Raw genomic sequence first — 20,004 nt, 5'->3', positions numbered from 1 at the left:
AAGTCTCCCAAAAATAATTTACTCACACTAGTGTCTTTTCAAACCCATTTGACTTGCTTTCTTCCATGGAAGTTATTTCACAGAATGTCCAGCTAGAGTGCATCTATCAATAATGGGGACTGAGGCTGTGAAGCACCATACGATCTGTGCACTACGCTCCGAAGTATTTTTAAGTCATTAGATAGCTTTGTGTGGGGAACAGACATAAATTTAAAAGGATTGTTCACCAAAACAATTACAATTCTCTTATCGTTTACTCATCCTCATGCCATCCCAGATGACTGTATGACTTACTTTCTTCTGCTGAACACAAATTAAGATTTTTTTTAAGCCTATCTCAGCTCTATGGGTCCATACAATACCAGTGAATGGTGGCCAGAACTATGAATCCCCAAAAATCACATAAAGGCAGCATAAAAGTAATTCTAGTGGTGAAATCCATGTCTTCAGAAGCGATAAAATAGGTGTGGATGAGAAACAGATCAACATTCAAGTCCTTTTTCACAATAAATCTCCACATTCTTCTTTTTGTTTTTTGCCGATTTGCATTCTTCATGCATATCAACACCTTGGTCGGGGCTAGTCAACGGTGTAGATTTATAGTAAAAAGGGACTTAAATGTTGATCTGTTTCTCACCCACACCAATCATATAGCTTCTTAAGGTATGGATTTACCCCTGGAGTCTTACAGATTACTTTAAACTGGAAATTCAAGTTTCTACGCAACAAATATTTTCATTGTCTGGACCTTAAGAGCCAAGATATTCTTCTAAAAATCTTAATTTGTGTTCTGCAGAAGAAAGTAATATCATGTTTAGGTTAACTATACCTTTAAGTCTGTACTTCTCAATTCTCTATCTAGCACACATTAAAATTGAAAATGGCACATTTAGATGACATCAAGATGTCACAAGTCATTGCTTTTTTACGATTTGTGCACAATTGACCTGGCATAATGTATCAATATCTGACAAGAATAAGATTTGTGAGCTATGACAGAGGGGAATATTTTCAGTGAATTAATCCAATTTTAGTCTGTTCCTTATTTGTATGGTTTCAGAAGACTTGGAATATTGCATGAGTTATATGGGCTACATTTACGGTGCCTTTTTGTCTTTCTTTGTGCTCTACATTCCCAATCCCCATTAAGAAAAAGAGAACATTTTCCAATATCTCTCTTTTTGTGTTCCATGAAATAAAAAAATCCCACGGGTTTGAAACACATTGAGGGTGTATAAAAAAGAAAGAATTTTTGGTTGACCTAACCCATAAACCGACAAATTTAGATTTAGTAGTTAAACTCCAAAACTGAAAAATGTCTAAAACAAATTAAATTACATAAGTTTCATGAATGTGAGCGTGCGTCTCAGCACCCACCGTCACAGGTCCAGAGGGCTCCTTGCTCTGAGAGAAGGTCAGTCTTGAGTGAGTAACACCACAGTCAAAGCTGTTACCCGCCGATGATGCAGCAGAGGAAGAGGAGGATGAGCAAGTGGGGACTGTGACCAGTTTGGGGTTGGTGTGGGAGGGGACAAGGCTGGGGACAGGCACCGAGGGAGAGGGGTAGATGGTGTCAGAGGAGGCCAGAGGCAGCAGCAATGGGACTGGACTGGCCAGAGATTCACTGCAGGGCAGATCACAGGAAACTTATTAGCATGCGGAACGGAAAGCTTTTGTAACAAAAAACAACAATGGTTTGAAAAATGCCATGCGTTCAGAGATCAGGGAAAAACAGCACTTGATACACTACTTGGAAAAAATAAAAAAACACGCAAAATTAATTTTATATATTTACTTTAAAAGAGTAATCAGACACAAGCAAGACCATTTTGTTTTCATAAATGTTTTCACCCAAAAATGAAAATTGTATAATTATTTACTAATCTTCATATTGTTCCCAACCTGTATGACTTAGAACACAAAAGAAACTAAAAGTGACTGAGACTAAAAACTGCCTAACATCAATTTTTGTGTTCCATGGAAGTCAGTCAGTCATTTGGGTTTGGAACAACATTAGGGTGACTAAACACTGTCAAATTTCATCTTTGGGTGAAATAACATTCAATTAGTTGTTTGTTTCATTGACTGACCTGATAGGATTAGAATAAAGGCTGCTCTGTGATTGAGGAACCACAGCAGACTCCCTCATGGGTTCACTATTGCAGTTCTCAGACTGGCTAAAGTCCGGCAGGGCAGATTCCGAACCGAAGTCCAGAGCACCAAACTGCACATTTAAACCAGACACATCTGCTGAGCCGGGCATCTCTACCGCAGAGGAGGGAATCTGAACGTGTGCAAACACACAAAAAGCCCCTCAGACAGTGCGTTTTAAGTTTAGCACTATATTTTGTTAATACCGACAAAACTTGAAAACCATCACATACAATGTACAATTGTGTAACATATATAGACTTAATATGTTGTAAAGGTACACAACATGTATCCTGTTAAAAAAGTACAAAATAACTTCTGCTCATGATTAGTAATTTCTGAACTTTGCCTTACAAATCTTCTTGAAAGCAATTACATTCAAAATCAACATGAAATCCCAATTGATTCCATTTACTTTCTTAATACACGATTATGTGTAGTATGTGAATGATTCATTCAATGCTCATTATTCCAAACAAGAAAAAACCCTTTTCATAATTTTTCATCAAAATGTAACCGCTGTAAGCAATCACTCTTATTTTTCAACTCCTGTCCTTCGACCACCTGGCTCCATTCTGGTATGGAAAACCCATCGAATCTGATTTCACGTATCAATTCATATGGGTATATTTCAGTTATCCATTTTGCTTACATATGAAAGAAAGCTAATGCTTTCCCAGCTAATGCTGTTGATTATACAGGGGACCTTCTCACTAGGTACACTATGAAAATATAAATGTTACTAGTATTTTAGTTTTTCATAATTTTGGTCACAAAATGAATGGGCTTTTTAAAAATGTACAAATCCTTGCATTCCATCAATAAATATGATATTATATTGCATGTATTATATTTTGTTACATGTTTATTGTTTAATGCATAATTTAAAACATTTACAAGTATTTACATTGATTTGTAGAACACATGATAAAAATACACCACCTGTAAAGCTGCACGATTCTGGAAAAATTGAGAATCATGATTTTTTTTGGCTTAGAATAAAGATTACGATTCTCTTACTATTCTGAAGAAAAATGCTTATTTCAGTGATTTACAAAAACTGGACATAAGGGTATTAAAAAAAAAGTAACATAATTTAATAGAGGTGCTGACAAAATTTTCTCTGCTTCAATCTATACATTTGTCCTAGGTCCACAAGATGGTGCAACAAATGCATTATAAACCAAACAGCACCTTGTGATTATTACAAAAAAAAAAAAAAAAACACCTGTTAAAAAAACCTGCATAATAAATTACAAAAATATTTTAACCTGTTCCTCACATGCAAAGTTAAAAGCAAAATGAGCAGAAAAAAGCTTCATTAACAGTTCTATGTTAACTTGGTAACTTGTAAGTGAATATGCAATAATACACTTATACACTTATTATACAATAGTTTTTTATATAAATATTAACAATTGAAATTAAAACAAGGAGGCCTTCAGTGTTTCTCCTGTAAAACTTGCTTCAAGCTTGCAAAGGAATTATTCAAGAGCCAGTAATTAAAGAGAGAACAGAGTAAACAATGCGTTAAGTTTTTTAGCAACAGTAGCAAATAAACATTTACAAAATTATAACATAAAACATTTAAAAAGGTAATTTAATGCAAATGAAGGTACTTAAATATTTGACACTCTTTAATGTGTGATTATTTGATCTACATTAATACTGATTTGATGCAGTAAGAATGCCTGAATGCCTATAAAAGACAGCATGGAGCTCTTTTTAAATGCTCTTTTTTTAACAGCCAGGATAGGAATGTATTTATTGCACCCTCTTATGGACTAAGGAAACAACATCAATTTAAATATCAGCTGACTTTAAAATTAGAATATTAGTTCATATATATTAATATTTATTTAATTTAAAAAAGTGCAATACATTTTCATGGTTCAGTCAGTACCATTTATTTTTGTAATAAAGTTCAGCACTATTTTACTTAGTGTTATTTATTAATTCAGTATCAATTAAAAAAAAAGATCGGTTGATTAATCGGTTATCGGCAGCTACTGCCTAACTAAATCACTTTACGTAACTGGTAAAACCCACTATCGGTCAACCTTTATTTTTTAGATGCCACATAAAGTTTAAAAGATCAACATTTAAAAATGCATCGGAGTGAATTTTTTATTTAAATTTGACTGCATTACAAAGTAAATATACATTACAGAATCATTGTCATTTACAAAGGAGATCGCGTGGGTGTCTGAATTGAGATCGCGATTTTTTAATGATTAATCGTGCAGCTCTAACCATCTGTAAATGAACGCACATTAATGATAGAGGATTCAAATTGATTCTTTACCTCATCCATGCTATTTGTGATTAGCATTAAATATTTTTTTGTTGTTGATCAACAATTGACTGTAATGTTCTTTAAGTATTCTGAAGGACACATTAGTCAATGACTAATGCATCGCATGGATGTCGTCTTTGGACACACATTACACCAGGGGTTCCGAAACTACCGCCCACGGGACGAATACGGACCTCCGAAATGTTTTGACCAGTCCGCGGAACCATGCCTGTCACACGCTTTGACTGGCCAGCGCTGGAAGCGCGATACTACTTTGGTGGATTTTCATGCCTGTAAGACTGACTATAGCGTGTGCCATTAGCATTTGAGTGCAGGCTGTTAAGGAGCATATCATTGGTTTCACCCGCTGAATGAATACGCCCCTTCAATGAAGTTCGAGTGGGTCGAATGTACACTTGTTTACGAACTAAATGCATGAATCAGTCATCATTAATGAGGATCTGCTGAACAACTAAACGAGAGGCGTCGGCAAGTCATTTATTCAAATTTCGTTCAACAAGAAAATTAGCCAGATGAATTATGAATAAAATGAGTGATAAACATTACAATGGCATGTGGACTTGATTGAAAGTCATAATAATTTTTTAGGCTAGTAGTCAATTTTTGTATAGCTTGATAAAAAGTCAAGCTCAGCATTTCAGTTTGATAGATATGCCTTGTTGTCATTTGTGGGTAAATGCTTATGATACTTTAATACTGCAGTGATAAAGGCTCTTAGTAAAATTGTTGAGACGCAAATTTTAATAAATGGTGATTAGACTTTTTCCAGATCCTCAATAATGCTGTTTTTTCCAACTTCTGGCACAAAGAGTAATTTGCAAAAATGGACAATGATCGAAGCAATTAACTAATCTGAATGAATCTTTTTGGTGAACAGATTAAAAAGACTCGTCACTGAGATTAATCAAAATCAAAGTTCTTAGAGCCAATAGATGGATCCACTGATGTAAGATGAAGTAGGCTAAAATGTAACATTTCACACAAATGTTATTTTTTTTCTTGTTAGCCTACAACAGAAAAACATTGAAAGTTCTGTTGAAATGACTGCACCTTTCTCCCCCTCTTCATGTCTAGACATGCACATGTCAGTGAACAGAGATAGTATGTATGCAATGACAAAGGGGCATATAGGCATATCTTAAAGCAAGTTGCTGAGAAATGTATACATACAATAAAGTTAACAATACTAAACTAATGTTCTGTGGAATTCATTCATATAATAAAAGCAGAAGAATTATCTCTGAGAAAAAAACATAGCTGAGTGACCCGGCTCTGGTAGCAAAAATATTTTGGACCCCTGCATTACACAAAAAGACTCAAATAAATTTTTTACATTCTACATGCAGTGAAAGGATCTCACTGCTTCTTCACCACTATACAGGAAATCGGAATATTTTCCAGTCAGAGGCTAATCGCAGACATTTAATCGCATAGTGCGAAATTTTGTATCACATGCGAGTGATTTACTTACATTGTAGCAAGTTGCACACTAGTAAAAGATCGATCTTGGATTTTGTTAAACGATATCGAGATTCTTCAAATGAAGACTGAGATGCGACAGAAAATCTATATTTTTACCCAGTCCTACTAGTAAGCGTGGAAATATATAAAAATCTATAGTCACCTTGGAAGTAGGAGGTATGCGTCTCTTTTGGGTCTTTATCTGCCGTTGCTGTGTGCTGCTACCCTGAGAGTCGCATGCCTGTGAGGGGGCCATTGAGGGCCCGTCACGGTGATGAGGTGGTTCTGGTGCTTTTGGAAAGGCCTCCAGTGTGCCCGGAGCGGTTGAAGGGGTGCTCAGAGGGGGAGGGCTGGGCTGCCTGGCCAGAGGTCCCATGTGGGTCAGGGAGCCCTGCTGTCGCTGGGCAAGTTGGCTTAGCACCAGAGATGGCTCAGGTTGCATCTGAAACTCCCCTATAGGGTAACCAACACAAAACAGGAATGTTTACACTCAAATTAAAATATGACTAAACAACATTAGTCTAACATATTTGCAAACTTAAAAACATTTCGCTGCATCAAAGCCATCCATGAACATTGAGTTCAGGTTGATTTTTTAATAGTCACTAAAAAACTTTCAGATAACAGTGTTAACAGTTATTCAGCATCTTGAAAAAAAAAAAAAAGGCTAATCACTGTACAATATAACCCTGCATCTCTGAGAAATCTGTCATGTTATAAAATCTTGGAAGTGCGTCGTTTTGGGCTTATAATCTGGATTTGATGTGAATTACCAAGACAAATTGCATTTCAATGCAAGTCACACGTTTGTATTGATTTTGGTATTGTGCATGATTATCATAATGCCTTTTTTCTTTGGGGAAAGTAGAGAAAGGATGTGAAATAATGGCCAGACAGGTGAAAACCTGATTGGGAAATGTTGCAAACATGTACTACAACCACTAGGCCAGTGGTTCAAAAAATTTTAGGTTCATACCCCCCTTTGAAACAAGAAAAACGGGCCTTTCTGCAATCATTTACTCATCCTCGTCGTTCAAAACCAGAATTATTTTTTTCATCCGTGAAGCACAAGATTTAGGGATGAAAGGATCGTGATTGTGGCTGTCCAAGCTCCAAAAGCACACATCAAAGCACTTAAAGTCATCCAAAACACTCGTGACTTAGATCTCAATTCTTCTGAAGCCATATGATAGTGCTGTGAGAGGAACAGACTGAAATTTAAGAGTTAATTCACCTCTTCACCCATTTGAAACTGGCGCGCACTCCAGAACGGCTTGTTTACACAGCGTTACGAGTGCACCTGACACCATTAATGCTTTGGGCTGTTGAATTATGCACACAGGACGCATTGCAGTGCCAGGAGGAAGTTTAAACAAGGCAGGAGAAAAGGCAGAGGAAAATAATTTGCGTGTTCATTGTCAGTATTTTTGTTGAATGTATGAAAGTTTGAGAATGGGTCAGTCTACAGCCCCCCGCCCCACACTTTGAGAACAACTGCACTAGGCCATGACCCTCTGACAACAGCTTGTGCTTCACAATGATCTTATGAATAGTTACTGTGTGAATAATAGACATCATATACTACCTATACGTTTATGAATATAAGCCTGTGGCTGAATTGGTGAGTAGGCCAGCAAAGCAAATGTGGTACTCACGACTGAATTGGGAGGACAGAGAAGCAGAGCTCTGTGATCCAGGAGGTATAATGTCCCAAGAGGAGGTGGGGACAGACATCCCTGTCCCAACCAGACCCCCTACAGGAGTGCAGTTGGTCCCTGTGCTGAGGGGCTGGGAAGTAAGCTGCCCAAGACCAGGCCCCTTCAGCTGTTCCAGTATTTGCTGCCCGGCCGTCTGCCCCAGCTTTGGACCACCCAGCTCTCCAAAACCAGAACCCAGAACAGAGGACTGGAAAGAGACAAAAAGGAAAGTTCAGATCAGGAGACCCTTCCAGATCTCCCAATTTCAGCACAAACGTTTTACATGCCTACACCAATTGCCGTCAATCATTCATTTCAAAAACAGTTTAGGAAGTGCTTAAAGGTGTAAATCAGGTCTGTGATGGGTCTCACCAGGGTGGCATGTGTATAGCTGCTGGAGCCAGCAGATGTGGCTCCGTTTCGAGCAGGCTGGTGATGGGAGTTGGTGAAAACCAGACTGTGGCCAAGCCCCTGAGTGGAGCCCACCGCCTTCAGACACCCGACCTCTTCTCGATCCACAGGCTTCTGCAGCAGAGATGATAGATCCAGACTACAACAAAACACACAATACAGCCAGTCAAATAAACGTGCCAGACATACCAAACCTTTCAATAAACAATTGCAGCGATAGTCACATGATCACATATTTGGAATCTTACTGCTTTTTTACACTGATCATCCTTGTTTTCAAACTCCAAAAATAAAATAACACAAGCTTTGACTTTATTACCTTTGGCCTGGTGTGATGTGGTTCTCAGCTGGAGTTGCACAAGAAGAAGTGAACACTTTGGTCTCTGAGAGCTTTGGAGACAAAAAGGGATTAGTTAGTACTTGTCACTTAATACACGGTACACACAGATGCATACTGTTCGTGGTGTTGGGGAGTAACTAACTGAACGTAGCAATGCAACAAAACAACAAATTTTTCAACTATGTGACAACAGTTAAGCTGTTTTCAAAACAATGTAGCTTTTCCAGTAATGAGCATCTTTTTCCAATGAGTAGTGTGAAATATAAAGCTACATCACTGGTTTTATAACATTGTATTTATTACACCATGTCTACACCAGACGGGAGAGGTGTGGAGCAACAAATGCAAATCGCTCCCATTATAAATCAACGATGTGGTCCATACTGGATGGATAAGTCACATGGCTAGTGTTGCATTGCACCGACAGTAAACAGCCATTTTGTGCTTCACATGCTGGTGCTACTCATACCAACAAGACAAATAAATGATTTAGAATGTTTGTTTCGATACGTGTATGTAGACAGTCTCAAGCTGTTGCGGGGCAACATGACCGGTGTAGATACACTGGGGCCAAAAGTTTGTAATAATGTACAGATTTTGCTCTCATGGTAAGAAATTGCTACTTTTATTCACCAAAGTGACATTCAACTGATCAAAATGTATAGTCAGGACATTAATAATGTGAAAAATGACAATTACAATTAGAATTTATTTTCAGAACTTCTTAAACTACTTCAAAGAGTTCTCATCAAAAAAATCCTCCAAGTGCAGTAATGACACCTTTGCAGATCCTTGGCATTCTAGCTGTCAGTAGCTGTCTTCTCACGCACCTTACAGTCTAGCTGATTTCACAACTACTTGCAATTCTTCCCATAAGGCCTGCACCCCTGAGTCTTCTCTTTACTGTTGTACATGAAACTGGTGTTGAGCGGGTAGAATTCACTGAAGCTGTCAGCTGAGGACATGTGAGGTGTCTATTTCTCAAACTAGAGACTCTGATGTACTTATCCTCTTGTTTAGTTGCACATCTGACCTTCCACATCTCTTTCTGTCCTTGTTAGAGCCAGTTGCCCCTTAGCTTTGAAGACTGTAGTGTACACCTTTGTATGAAATCTTCAGTTTTATTTGGCAATTTCAAGTATTGTAAAGTCTTCATTCCTCAAAACAATGATTGACTGATGAGTTTCTAGAGAAAGCGGTTTCTTTTTTGCCATTTTTGACCTAATATTGACCTTAAGACATGGCAGTCTATTGCATACTGTGGTAACCCAAAAACAAACACAAAGACAATGTTAAGCTTCATTTAACAAACCAAATAGCTTTTAACTGCATTTGATATAATGGCAAGTGATTTTCTAGTACCAAATTAGCAATTTAGCATGATTACTCAAGGATAAAGTGTTGGAATGATGGCTGCTGGAAATGGGACCTGTCTAGATTTTATCAAAAATATATTTTTTCAAATAGTGATGGTGCTGTTTTTTACTTCAGTAATGTCCTGACTATACTTTGCGATCAGTTGAATGCAACTTTGGTGAATTAAAGTCCAAATTTCTTTCTGAAACAGCAAAATCTGTACATTTTCCCAAACTTTTGGCCGCCAGTGTAGGCATTAGGTACACAAGCTTTATAGCCAAGCGAACTGAGGTAATGATCAAACATGCTCTTCTAAAATGTCCTCTCTCTCTCCCTGGAATGAATCATTGAGAAGTTTGATTAATTTGATGGAAATGAATACCACAGGAAAAAAACAAATCAGATGATTCAGCCCCTTAGTGGCATTTTCTATATAATGTTGTCAAATACTGCGGTTCATCACAATGTTTTGGACACAGTATTTCTAATTTAATGCAGTCACCCTAATTGAGAACCCTATTGTTGTGCCAGACAAACACTGCAGTGACTGCAGAAAAAATATATATCATCTGATAGTTAAAGACTAGTTACATAAAAGACAATGCCCCCATAAGTATCTTCAAAGCAAAAGTTACTTTTCTAAGTAGCTTGTATGTAGTTTAAAGGAATGTTCTGGGTTCAATACAAGTTAAGCTCAATCAAAGATTTCATGGCATATTGCTGATTACCACAAAAATGTATTAATCATTCTTTAAAAATAAAAAAATAAAATAGATGTTACAGTGAGGAACTTACAGCTGAAGCCAGAAGTTTACATACACTTAGGTTGAAGTCATTAAAATCATTTTTTTAACCACTACACCAATTTTCCAACACTTGTTTACCGACAGATTGTTTCACTTTTAATTGACTATATCACAATTCCAGTGGTTCAGAAGTGTACATAAAAAAAGCAATATAAAAGCAGACCATTTACCTTTAAGCAGCGTGTAAAATTCCATAAAATGTCAAGCCTTTAGTCAATTTGCATCTGACAGGCTAATTGGAGTTGTACCTGTGGATGCATTTTAAGGCCTACCTTCAAACTCGGTGCCCCTTTGCAGACCAACAGCAAAGGACCTTGTGAAGATGCTGGAGGTTTACAGGTAGACAAGTATCTATATCCACAGTAAAATGAATCCTATATCAACATAACCTGAAAGGCTGCTCAGCAAGGAACCCACTCCAAAACCTCAGTTTGCAAGTGCACATGGGGACAAAAATCTTACTTTTTGGTGAAATGTCCTCTGGTCTGAAGAAACAAAAATGTAACTGTTTGGCCATAATGACCATCGTTATATTTGGAGGGAAAATGGATGAGGCTTGCAAGCCGAAGAACACCATCCCAACCGTAAAACATGGGGTGGTAGCATCATGTTGTGGGGGTGCTTTGCTGCAGGAGGGACTGGTGCACTTCACAAAATAGATGGCATCATGAGTAAGAAAAATTATGTGGATATATTAAAGCAACATCTCAAGACATCAGCCAGGAAGTTAATGATTGGTCACAAATAGGTCTTCCAAATGGACAATGACCTCAAGCATACCTCAAAAGTAGTGGCAAAATAAATTAAAGAAAACTAAGACAAGGTATTGGAGTGGCCATCACAAAGCCCTGACCTCAATCCGACTGAAAGCTTTTTCACATTTTAGTGTTTAAACCCTCCAGAAATTGGCCACATTTACTTTCACTGTACCCTTTCACTTCTATTGTAAGTGCATCACTGCAACTTTGATTTTTGATTTTTTTAAAGAAAGGGAGAAACTAAGTCTAAATAAATAATTGTGGTAATCAGCATTATGCCACAAATGCTGTCAATTGAGCTTAACTTGTATTTGACCCAGAACATTCCTTTAACTACTATAAATTATGAGTATCTTGACAAATTGCAGTTTCAAAGTAGCTTTCACAACACTGATAATTTGACAGCATACACATTGACCCTGTTTACACCTGGTATTATGATGCATCTCAGGTTTTTCGATCACAAGTGGTCAGGCTAGACACATCGCTGTTTACACCTGGTCGCTTGAATGTGTGAGGGGAGGGTCTCTGATTTCATGACAACATACATCAATCAGTATGTCAGTGTGTTACTGCATGATGATAAACCACAAAAAAGTCATAAAACCAGCACACTGATTCTCACATATGCAGCTGAAATTTAATCCTAGCATAAACGCAACATTTGGAGCAGAATTCTCTGTTATTTTTGTGGCGTACCTGTATTAAAGGAGGTTCAGATGTTTGTGCTTCACATCAGTGTCCTAGCATGTTGATATCAAACATGCTGAAGAATATCCATGAAGTTCTCGTGCTTTTATGCTTTAGCTTTATCACATTTTCCATTCTAACGGTTATTTACTTTTAAAGTCTAAACTATTGATTGTATGTGGTTTTGTCATACGATCACAAAAAGTTTTGCACCCTGTTTACACCTGTATTTAATGCGGACCACTTTTTAATCGATCCCCAAAATGCATCTTAATACCCGGTGTAAATATATCATCTTTACATACAGGGACAAGCAATAAAATCCATCTCTTCCATGTTAATCAGAGTGCGCACAAACAACATAGCCCATGCACTGTTCGGCTATGATTTTGTTGCATCACACAACAAAAAGTGCATTTTCACTTTTATTGTAGATAGTGTGCCACTGGAATATTGTCATGTCGTGCCTAGTTAAGACATGGTGTAACATTTCTAAACAACATTTATCACATGTAATTTCAGGCTTATTAACTTCACACTCTGCAAATCCTATAATGCACAGAAAGGTTAATTATATTGTATGACTCACACTCACATCTTCACTCCAGTCTTCAGCTGCCCACTCGTCCAGAGTGTTCTGCCATGCCACTAAACAGAATGCGTCAAAGAGAGAGAGAAAGAGAGATGAGTATAGCAAAGCACTGAGGAAAATAAGTTTGGTTTGTGCATTAGAAGTCTCCATAATTCCTGTTGGTGTGTCTCTTACCTGTCCCATCTGTAGTGTCATTGGCCACTGTCTCCCAGACTTCAGTGTGCGAGTTTGACGTCCCACTGTTTGTGGTGTATTCTGCAGGGTCAAAGGTCCTACAGAATGAGATATAGAGTGTGAGAAAGGGGTCTTGGTGACTTTTATCCCTCGATGAGTGTTGACTCAAATTTAGGAGTGTGTGTGTGTCTTGAGTGATACTCACCCCATCCCCTGTGCTGTAAACCTGCTGGTAACCAGAGCCCGACCCCTGCCTCTACCTCCAGACACTTTGCGAAAAGAAGTACAAGTTTTTTTTTTGTTATGTTTTTGCAAAATATTTTTCTTTTTTTTTTAGCAGCACACTGCTGACAGTCTACAGCTGTTAGACTGACAGCAGTGTGCTAAAACTTCTCTAAAAGAAGTAGTTTCTTGAAAGCCTGGCCGCTAGAGACAAGCATCTCTTTTATATCAGATTCACAAATAAATTAAACAATTACTATTGGACTTCAAATCGCTGAGTGTGAGCAAAGTTACCGACAGTTATCCATAATGGCAATTTTGTACAATAAAAGGTTATATGTATTTAGCCCAGGGCTCGCTATCTCTGTATGTTTGCATGTATGCATCTATCAATCTAAACTTTGTGCACTCACCTCTTCCTCTTCCCCTGCGGCTACGGTCAGCTTCTCTGTCAACAAGAGCAGGCTCCACACCATTCTCTTCAGTCCTCACTATACAGATAGTAAAATGAAATCACAACACAGGGAAGGAAAAAACTGATTATTTAAAACGTCTTCACACACACACACACACACACACACACACACACACACACACACACACACAAATGGGGAAAATAGCATTACTCTTTCAGCCTGTTTGCTTTGTGTCAGAAATAATTTTTGTGCTGAGAATTCAGACTTAATATTAAAATAACTTTACTAAAAAAAAAACTGTACAAATTTCAGATCATAGGTCACATGCGAGCACTGCTTTACAGTTTATCATCCCAACAGAAGATTTTGATTTAAACAGGAGAAAATCTCTTGCCGTCATCAGCGCACTCACCTGGCCTATTACGACTGGTCCCTCTGCCACGACGACTCACTCCTCCACGACCCTTACTGCTTTCCCGCTCTCCTTTCTTCTCCCTGTTCTCCTTGTTCTCCTTACTCTCTGTGGAGGAGCCATCCTTCACAAGACTTTTCTTTTTTCCCACCGTTTCCCAAGAGGTCTACATGACACAGAGAAAAGTGTTACTGCAATAAACTAGTAAAGTCAGTATACTGTACAGTTAAGCCAACCTCCTTACAATACACATGATAACAGTATACACCACCATAAATCACAGAGTGAATCTGCAGAACAAGTTTCCGCTTATTTTAGCAGCACAGCCCAGTGTAAATTTACATTTAAACATAACTGATTTTTATTGTTGAATCCTCATTGCTGGTAAAGGACAATTAGCATCTTGTGTTTAGGCACTGAGGTCTGTTATGACACAGGATTACCTTCTGATTCTGTGGTAGAAGTGGCCCACTTTCTATTTTTGCGTTTCATTCCCAGAAATCATTCAAACAAATCCTGCTCTATAAGTAAAGGCCTCTCAAATTTTACTATGACAATAGACATCTCTGAAGTGGATTAGCATCAATCACTAAAGAATCTGGGAGGGATGGTAAGCACTGTGGTATATTTATAGCCAAGTTTTTATAAAAGCATAAAAACAGAGAAGTATCAAAACAATTTCACCTTTCAAACGACCCATGAAAAAGCAAACAAAGCTTGGCTAAACAAACCATTGCTTGGAAGTACTTTATAATAAGGTTTCTTAACATTACATTAAATGCATAAAGTTCCAGTATTTATTCATCTTTTTTTAATGTTAGTTAATAAAAATTAAATTGTAAATTTTCAGTTCATAACTAATGTTAACTAATACAACTTTAGATTTTTAAATTGCAAGTATACACCAATCAGCCACAACATTAAAACCACCTGCCTAATATCGTGCAAGTCCCCCTCGTGCCGTCAAAACAGCTCTGACCCATCGAGGCATGGACTCCACAAGACCTCTGAAGGTGTCCTGTGGTATCTGGCACCAAGACTTTAGCAGCAGATCCTTTAAGTCCTGTAAGTTGCGAGGTGAGGCCTCCATGGATTGGACTTGTTGGTCCAGCACATCCCACAGATGCTCAATTGGATTGAGATCTGGGGATTTTTGAAGCCAAGTCTGCAACAATCTTTAGTTAGGTTATGTGTCAAAGTAACATTCACATGGATGCCAGGAACCAAGGTTTCCCAGCAAAACATTGCCTCCACCGGCCTGCCTTCTTCCCATAGTACATCCTGCTGCCATCTATTGCCCACATAAACTATGAACACACACCCAGCCGGCCACCTTCTTCCATTGCTCCATGGTCCAGTGCTTATGCCCATTGTAGGCGCTTTCGGTGGTGGACAGGGGTCACTATGGGCACTCTGACCGGTCTGCGGCTACGCAGCAAGCTGCAATGCACTGTGTGTTCTGACACCTTTCTATCATGGCAAACATTAAGTTTTTTATCAATCTGTGCTACAGCAGCTCTTCTGTGGGATTGGACCAGACGGGCTAGCCTTCGCTCCCCACATGCATCTATTGGACACTCATGACCCTGTTGCCGGTTCACTGGTTTTCCTTCCTTGTACCACTTTTGGTAGGCACTAACCACTGCATAATGGGAACACACCACAAGACCTGCTGTTTTGGAGATGCTCTGACTCAGTCATCTAGCCATCATAATTTGGCCCTTGTCAAAGTCGTCAGATCCTTACGCTTGCCCATTTTTCCTGCTTCCAACACTTGAAATTAAAGAACTGACTGTTCACTTGCTGCCTAATCTATCCCACCCCTTGACCGCTGCTATTGTAATAAGATAATAAATGTTATTCACTTCACCTGTCAGTGGTTTAATGTTGTGGCTGATCAGTGTATGCTGAAACTAACTTTAAACAATATTAATAAATGCTGTAAAAATAGTTGTTAGTTCATGTTCAGTAGTTTTGTTAACTAATGTTAACAAAAGTTAACTTATTTTAAAGGGTTACCCATTGTTTTGTATATACACCCCTGCCATGAAACAGCTTACAGAACATACAACATTTTCAGTTATATGTCACCTTTTTCAAGAACCCCTGTCATGAGCTATAGTGCAAAATATGTAATCTAGACCACATGTGCATTGGTACAATCTGTTAGATGGGCTTCTGAAGTCACAAGTTCTCTTACTGCATCAGAGGTCCCCTCAAGCAGGAAGTTGATGGCTCTGTTGACATCCTCATTGCAGTCGTGGAGGGCAACCATGCAATCATCTTGGTTTTGCCCTGTAACCTCCATGAGCTGTGAGCAAATACAAGGACATCACTGAGGTTAAAGGAACAGCTCACACAAAATAGAAAATTCTGTCATTATTTACTCACCCTCAATCTTTTTCCATAAAATGAAAGTGAATGGTGACTGAGGCTAACATTCTGCCTTTATGAGTACTTCCATGGAAGAAATACAGGCTTGAATTATAACATGAGGGTGACTAAATAATTTCAAATGAAAATATTTATTAAAACCACTTATGTGTGTGCATAGGTAAATATTACTCTGACAAAACAGTGTTTCTCGTGCCTGTTTGACTTTGTCCTCAAAATCGGCATCATTCTTGTCAAAGATCATCTGCGCCAGTCGGATCTGTTCAGCCGTAGCCTGCAATTGGAAGTGCATGAAGTTAGGAACAGCAGAGTGCAAGATTAGTTCAGTAAAATAAAAAGAAACTGAATAAACAGGTTTTCAGATTCATTGCCAAGACATATCACAGACAAGCAAAAGCACTCATGGTCCATTATGAGTATACAGTTGAAGTCAGAAGTTTACATACACTTAGGTTGAAGTCATTAAAACTCATTTTTTAACTACTCCACAGATTTCATATTCATTTATGTCATGTCATTTAGGAGATCTACTTTGTCACAATTTAACTGTGCCTTTAAGCAGCTTGGAAAATTAAAACAAAAACAATGTCATGCCTAATTTAGCTGATTGGCAAATTGAAGTCAATTTATTTTAAGGCCTACCATCGAACTCCGTGCCTCTTTGCTTGACATCATGGGAAAATCAAAAGAAATCAGCCTTCAGAAAAACATTGTGGACCTCCACATGTATGGTTCATCCTCATCAGCAATTTACAAATGCCTGAAGGTACCACATTTATCTGTATATAAACACTAGTACGCAAGTATAAACACCATGGGACCACGCAGCCATCATACTGCTCAGGAAGAGGACACATATAGTCTCCTACAGATGAACGTAGTTTGGTCCGAAAAGTGCAAATTAATCCCTGAACAACTGCAAAGTACCTTGGGAAAATGCTGGATGAAACAGGTAGACAAGTATCTATATCCACAGTTAATAAAAAATGCCAGACTACAGTTTTCAAGTGCACATGGGTACAAAGATCTTAATTTTTGAAGAAATGTCCTCTGGGCTGATGAAACAAAAATGTAACTGTTTGGCCATAATGACCATTGTTATTTGTTGGAGGAAAATGGGTGAGGCTTGCAAGCCGAAGAACTCCATCCCAACCGTGAAGCATGAGGATGGCAGCATCGTGTTGTGGGGGTGCTTTGCTGCAGGAGGGACTGGTGCACTTCACAAAATAGATGGCATCATGCGGAAGGAAAATTATGTGGATATATTGAAGCATCATCTCAAGACATCAGCCAGGAAGTTAAAGCTCGGTCACAAATGCGTCTTCCAAATGGACAATGACCCCAAGCATACCTTCAAAATGTGGCAAAACGGCTTAAGGACAACCAAGTCTAAACAAAAAAGCTATTGGAGTACCATCACAAAGACCTCAATCCGACAGAAAATTTGTGGGCAGAATTGAAAAAGCGTGTGCGAGCAAGAAGGCCTACACACCTGACTCAGTTACACCAGTTCTGTCTGGAAGAATGGGCCAAAATTCCAGCAACTTATTGTGAGAAGCTTGTGGAAGGCTACCCAAAACGTTTGACCCAAGTTAAACAATTTAAAGGCAATGCTACCAAATACTAACAAAGTGTATGTAAACTTATAACGCACTGGGAATGTGATAAAAAGGAAAAACAGAACGAAGCATTATTTCCTCCTGATCAGCAGACCCTACATAGTGTCCTTGTAATCACAAATACAATATATCAAAAGGAAATAGAGCGATACTGCACTAAATGTGTCAAAAACGTCACTCTCAGACATGTGAGTCCCATTATCATGTTGGTTTATGATAAAATGTCAGGAATTGGCATTAGGCTAAGGTGTATGTAAACTTCTGATTCAACAGTAATTATTACTCCATAGTGCAGCGTGTACATTGTATACTGCCGACAATATTTTTAAAAACAGTATGTGCAACAATATGCATTATGAAATGTAGAACATTTTAAATAGTATTACATTCCTGTCACATGACCTTATTATGTTGCATGTTTAAAGGAATGTTCCAGGTCCAATACAAGTAAAGCTCAAACGAAAGCATTTGTTGCAAAATGCTGATTGTGCAAATAAAAAAAAAAAAAAAAAGGAAAAATCATGATTTCAGCAAGGCACTTACAACGGAAGTGAATGAGGTCTGTCCATTTATCAAAAGTACAACAAAAAAAGTTTTACGCCATTTACTTCCATTTTAAGTGCCTTAGTTTTACAGTGAAACAGGTACTGTATATTTAAAATACATTGTTTTGCGGTAATCAACATTATGCCACTGCCACAAATGCTATTGATTGAGCTCAACTTTTATTAAACCAAGATAATTCTTTAAATTTATCAGTCATCATCTCTGAAATAAAAAGGATTATTTTACAATGCATATAAATCATGGCTATTAATCCAACCTAGTGTTAAATATGTCAACATTTTTATGCACAGTATACATACTATTAGAATGTCAATTTTCAGACATTTTTCTAATCAATCGTGGTGGACATTAACAATCAATTAATCGATAATATCGCAAAACGCACATGGAGGACTCTAAATAATGTGCATCTAGCGTACTGTTTAAATATAAATGAAAGTAATACACTTAAGAAAGGCAAGTATTGTCATTTTCCTCTTAAAATAGTCTTAGTCCAATGTATTGAAATATATTTAGGCTATGTTTAGTTAGAATTTGGGAATTGTTTAATTACTGTTAATTAATTAGACTACTGTTAGTCGTAACTTCTATGATACTTAATATACCAAGATATATCAGTTGTATACATACTTGAGTTAATTAAAAATGTATGTGAATCGTGGGATATTTCAGATATTTTGACTTAATTTATTAGAAATTAAGTAAAATCATAAAATGCTGCGTAAACAGTACATAATATAAGCTATCGCTTCTCTGGTAAAAGCGTGATGTTACGACAAACAGCACGCAGCACCCACTAGCGGCGGGCAACTGTATAGACAGCCTTATCAATGTCTGCAGTTATGATTACTGAAGGCATTTGTAAATTGAAATTAATCAACGATCGATAAGCTAAATCGATCAAATTATTAACAAAATGTATCGATTATCGATTGATCATTAACATCCCTACATACTATATACAGCAGAAATAGTAAGAACAATATGTCAGTATGTTATTACGAACAAAGCCTGAGTTTCTTGTTGTTTACTCACCTGAAGCTGTTTCTGTGGTTGTGTGGTCTGTGTGGTAGAGGGCAGCGCTTTGTCCCGAGTGCCCCGGGCTCGCTCGATGCCCACTGAGGTCATCATATACAGTATATACAAAACAATGTATGTACAAAACAGAAAAATCTGCAAACAAACAGGAAGTGGTAATTATTCAGAAAATGTCCTGAACTAGTTTCTTGTCTAAATATTTGCAGATGATCCAGACACTAAACAAAGCTTTTGTTCAAGCTATCTAGCTAACGTTTTCTACAGATCTTCCATTTGGTGTCCCACACCAAGCTTTCCGAGTGTCAAGCAAACACACTGGGGCATATTAGGTTTCCGTTCTCCTAAACCCAGTTGGGAAAGATTGAGCAATCCTAACTCTGACCGCCAGAAACCATTGTAGAAAAAACAGCAGCTTATCCAACGCCTGCTGAAATGAAGACCACACTAAGAAACCACACTGGTTTCCGCTAGCCAAACACTTCACAAGTATCCTGTACTGTACTCATAAAACACATTACATCACAAGGCCATTACCTTATGCATGAAAAGTAACAGAAAAACAATGCAGATCTAGGATGAAGAA

The 20,004-nt window shown here is 37.9% G+C and overlaps 1 protein-coding gene across 2 annotated transcripts in view; it reads right to left on the bottom strand.

Annotated features, from left to right (window-relative positions):
• Nucleotides 1–20,004, bottom strand: part of LOC127624682 (ubiquitin-associated protein 2-like) — a 35,191-nt gene that overhangs the window by 9,639 nt on the left and 5,548 nt on the right. Inside the window, exons 2-15 of one of the 2 annotated variants that reach the window (XM_052099514.1) lie at nucleotides 19,419–19,556; nucleotides 16,394–16,471; nucleotides 16,004–16,114; nucleotides 13,804–13,969; nucleotides 13,389–13,466; nucleotides 12,959–13,022; nucleotides 12,754–12,851; nucleotides 12,583–12,635; nucleotides 8,357–8,427; nucleotides 7,999–8,176; nucleotides 7,585–7,834; nucleotides 6,093–6,382; nucleotides 2,091–2,284; nucleotides 1,378–1,624 (exon numbers count right to left, since the gene is read on the bottom strand). In XM_052099514.1, the coding sequence (XP_051955474.1) occupies nucleotides 1,378–1,624; nucleotides 2,091–2,284; nucleotides 6,093–6,382; nucleotides 7,585–7,834; nucleotides 7,999–8,176; nucleotides 8,357–8,427; nucleotides 12,583–12,635; nucleotides 12,754–12,851; nucleotides 12,959–13,022; nucleotides 13,389–13,466; nucleotides 13,804–13,969; nucleotides 16,004–16,114; nucleotides 16,394–16,471; nucleotides 19,419–19,514 (1,974 nt within the window). In that variant the 5' untranslated portion in view covers nucleotides 19,515–19,556. Of the gene's footprint in view, nucleotides 1–1,377; nucleotides 1,625–2,090; nucleotides 2,285–6,092; nucleotides 6,383–7,584; nucleotides 7,835–7,998; nucleotides 8,177–8,356; nucleotides 8,428–12,576; nucleotides 12,636–12,753; nucleotides 12,852–12,958; nucleotides 13,023–13,388; nucleotides 13,467–13,803; nucleotides 13,970–16,003; nucleotides 16,115–16,393; nucleotides 16,472–19,418; nucleotides 19,557–20,004 lie in introns of both variants that reach the window. The other variant, XM_052099513.1, reaches the window with a different exon arrangement.

This window comes from Xyrauchen texanus, chromosome 31, assembly GCF_025860055.1.
Source record: "Xyrauchen texanus isolate HMW12.3.18 chromosome 31, RBS_HiC_50CHRs, whole genome shotgun sequence".
NCBI lineage: Eukaryota > Metazoa > Chordata > Actinopteri > Cypriniformes > Catostomidae > Xyrauchen > Xyrauchen texanus.
Note: the sequence above shows the minus strand (reverse complement) of the source record. Positions and strands in the feature narration are given on the sequence as shown.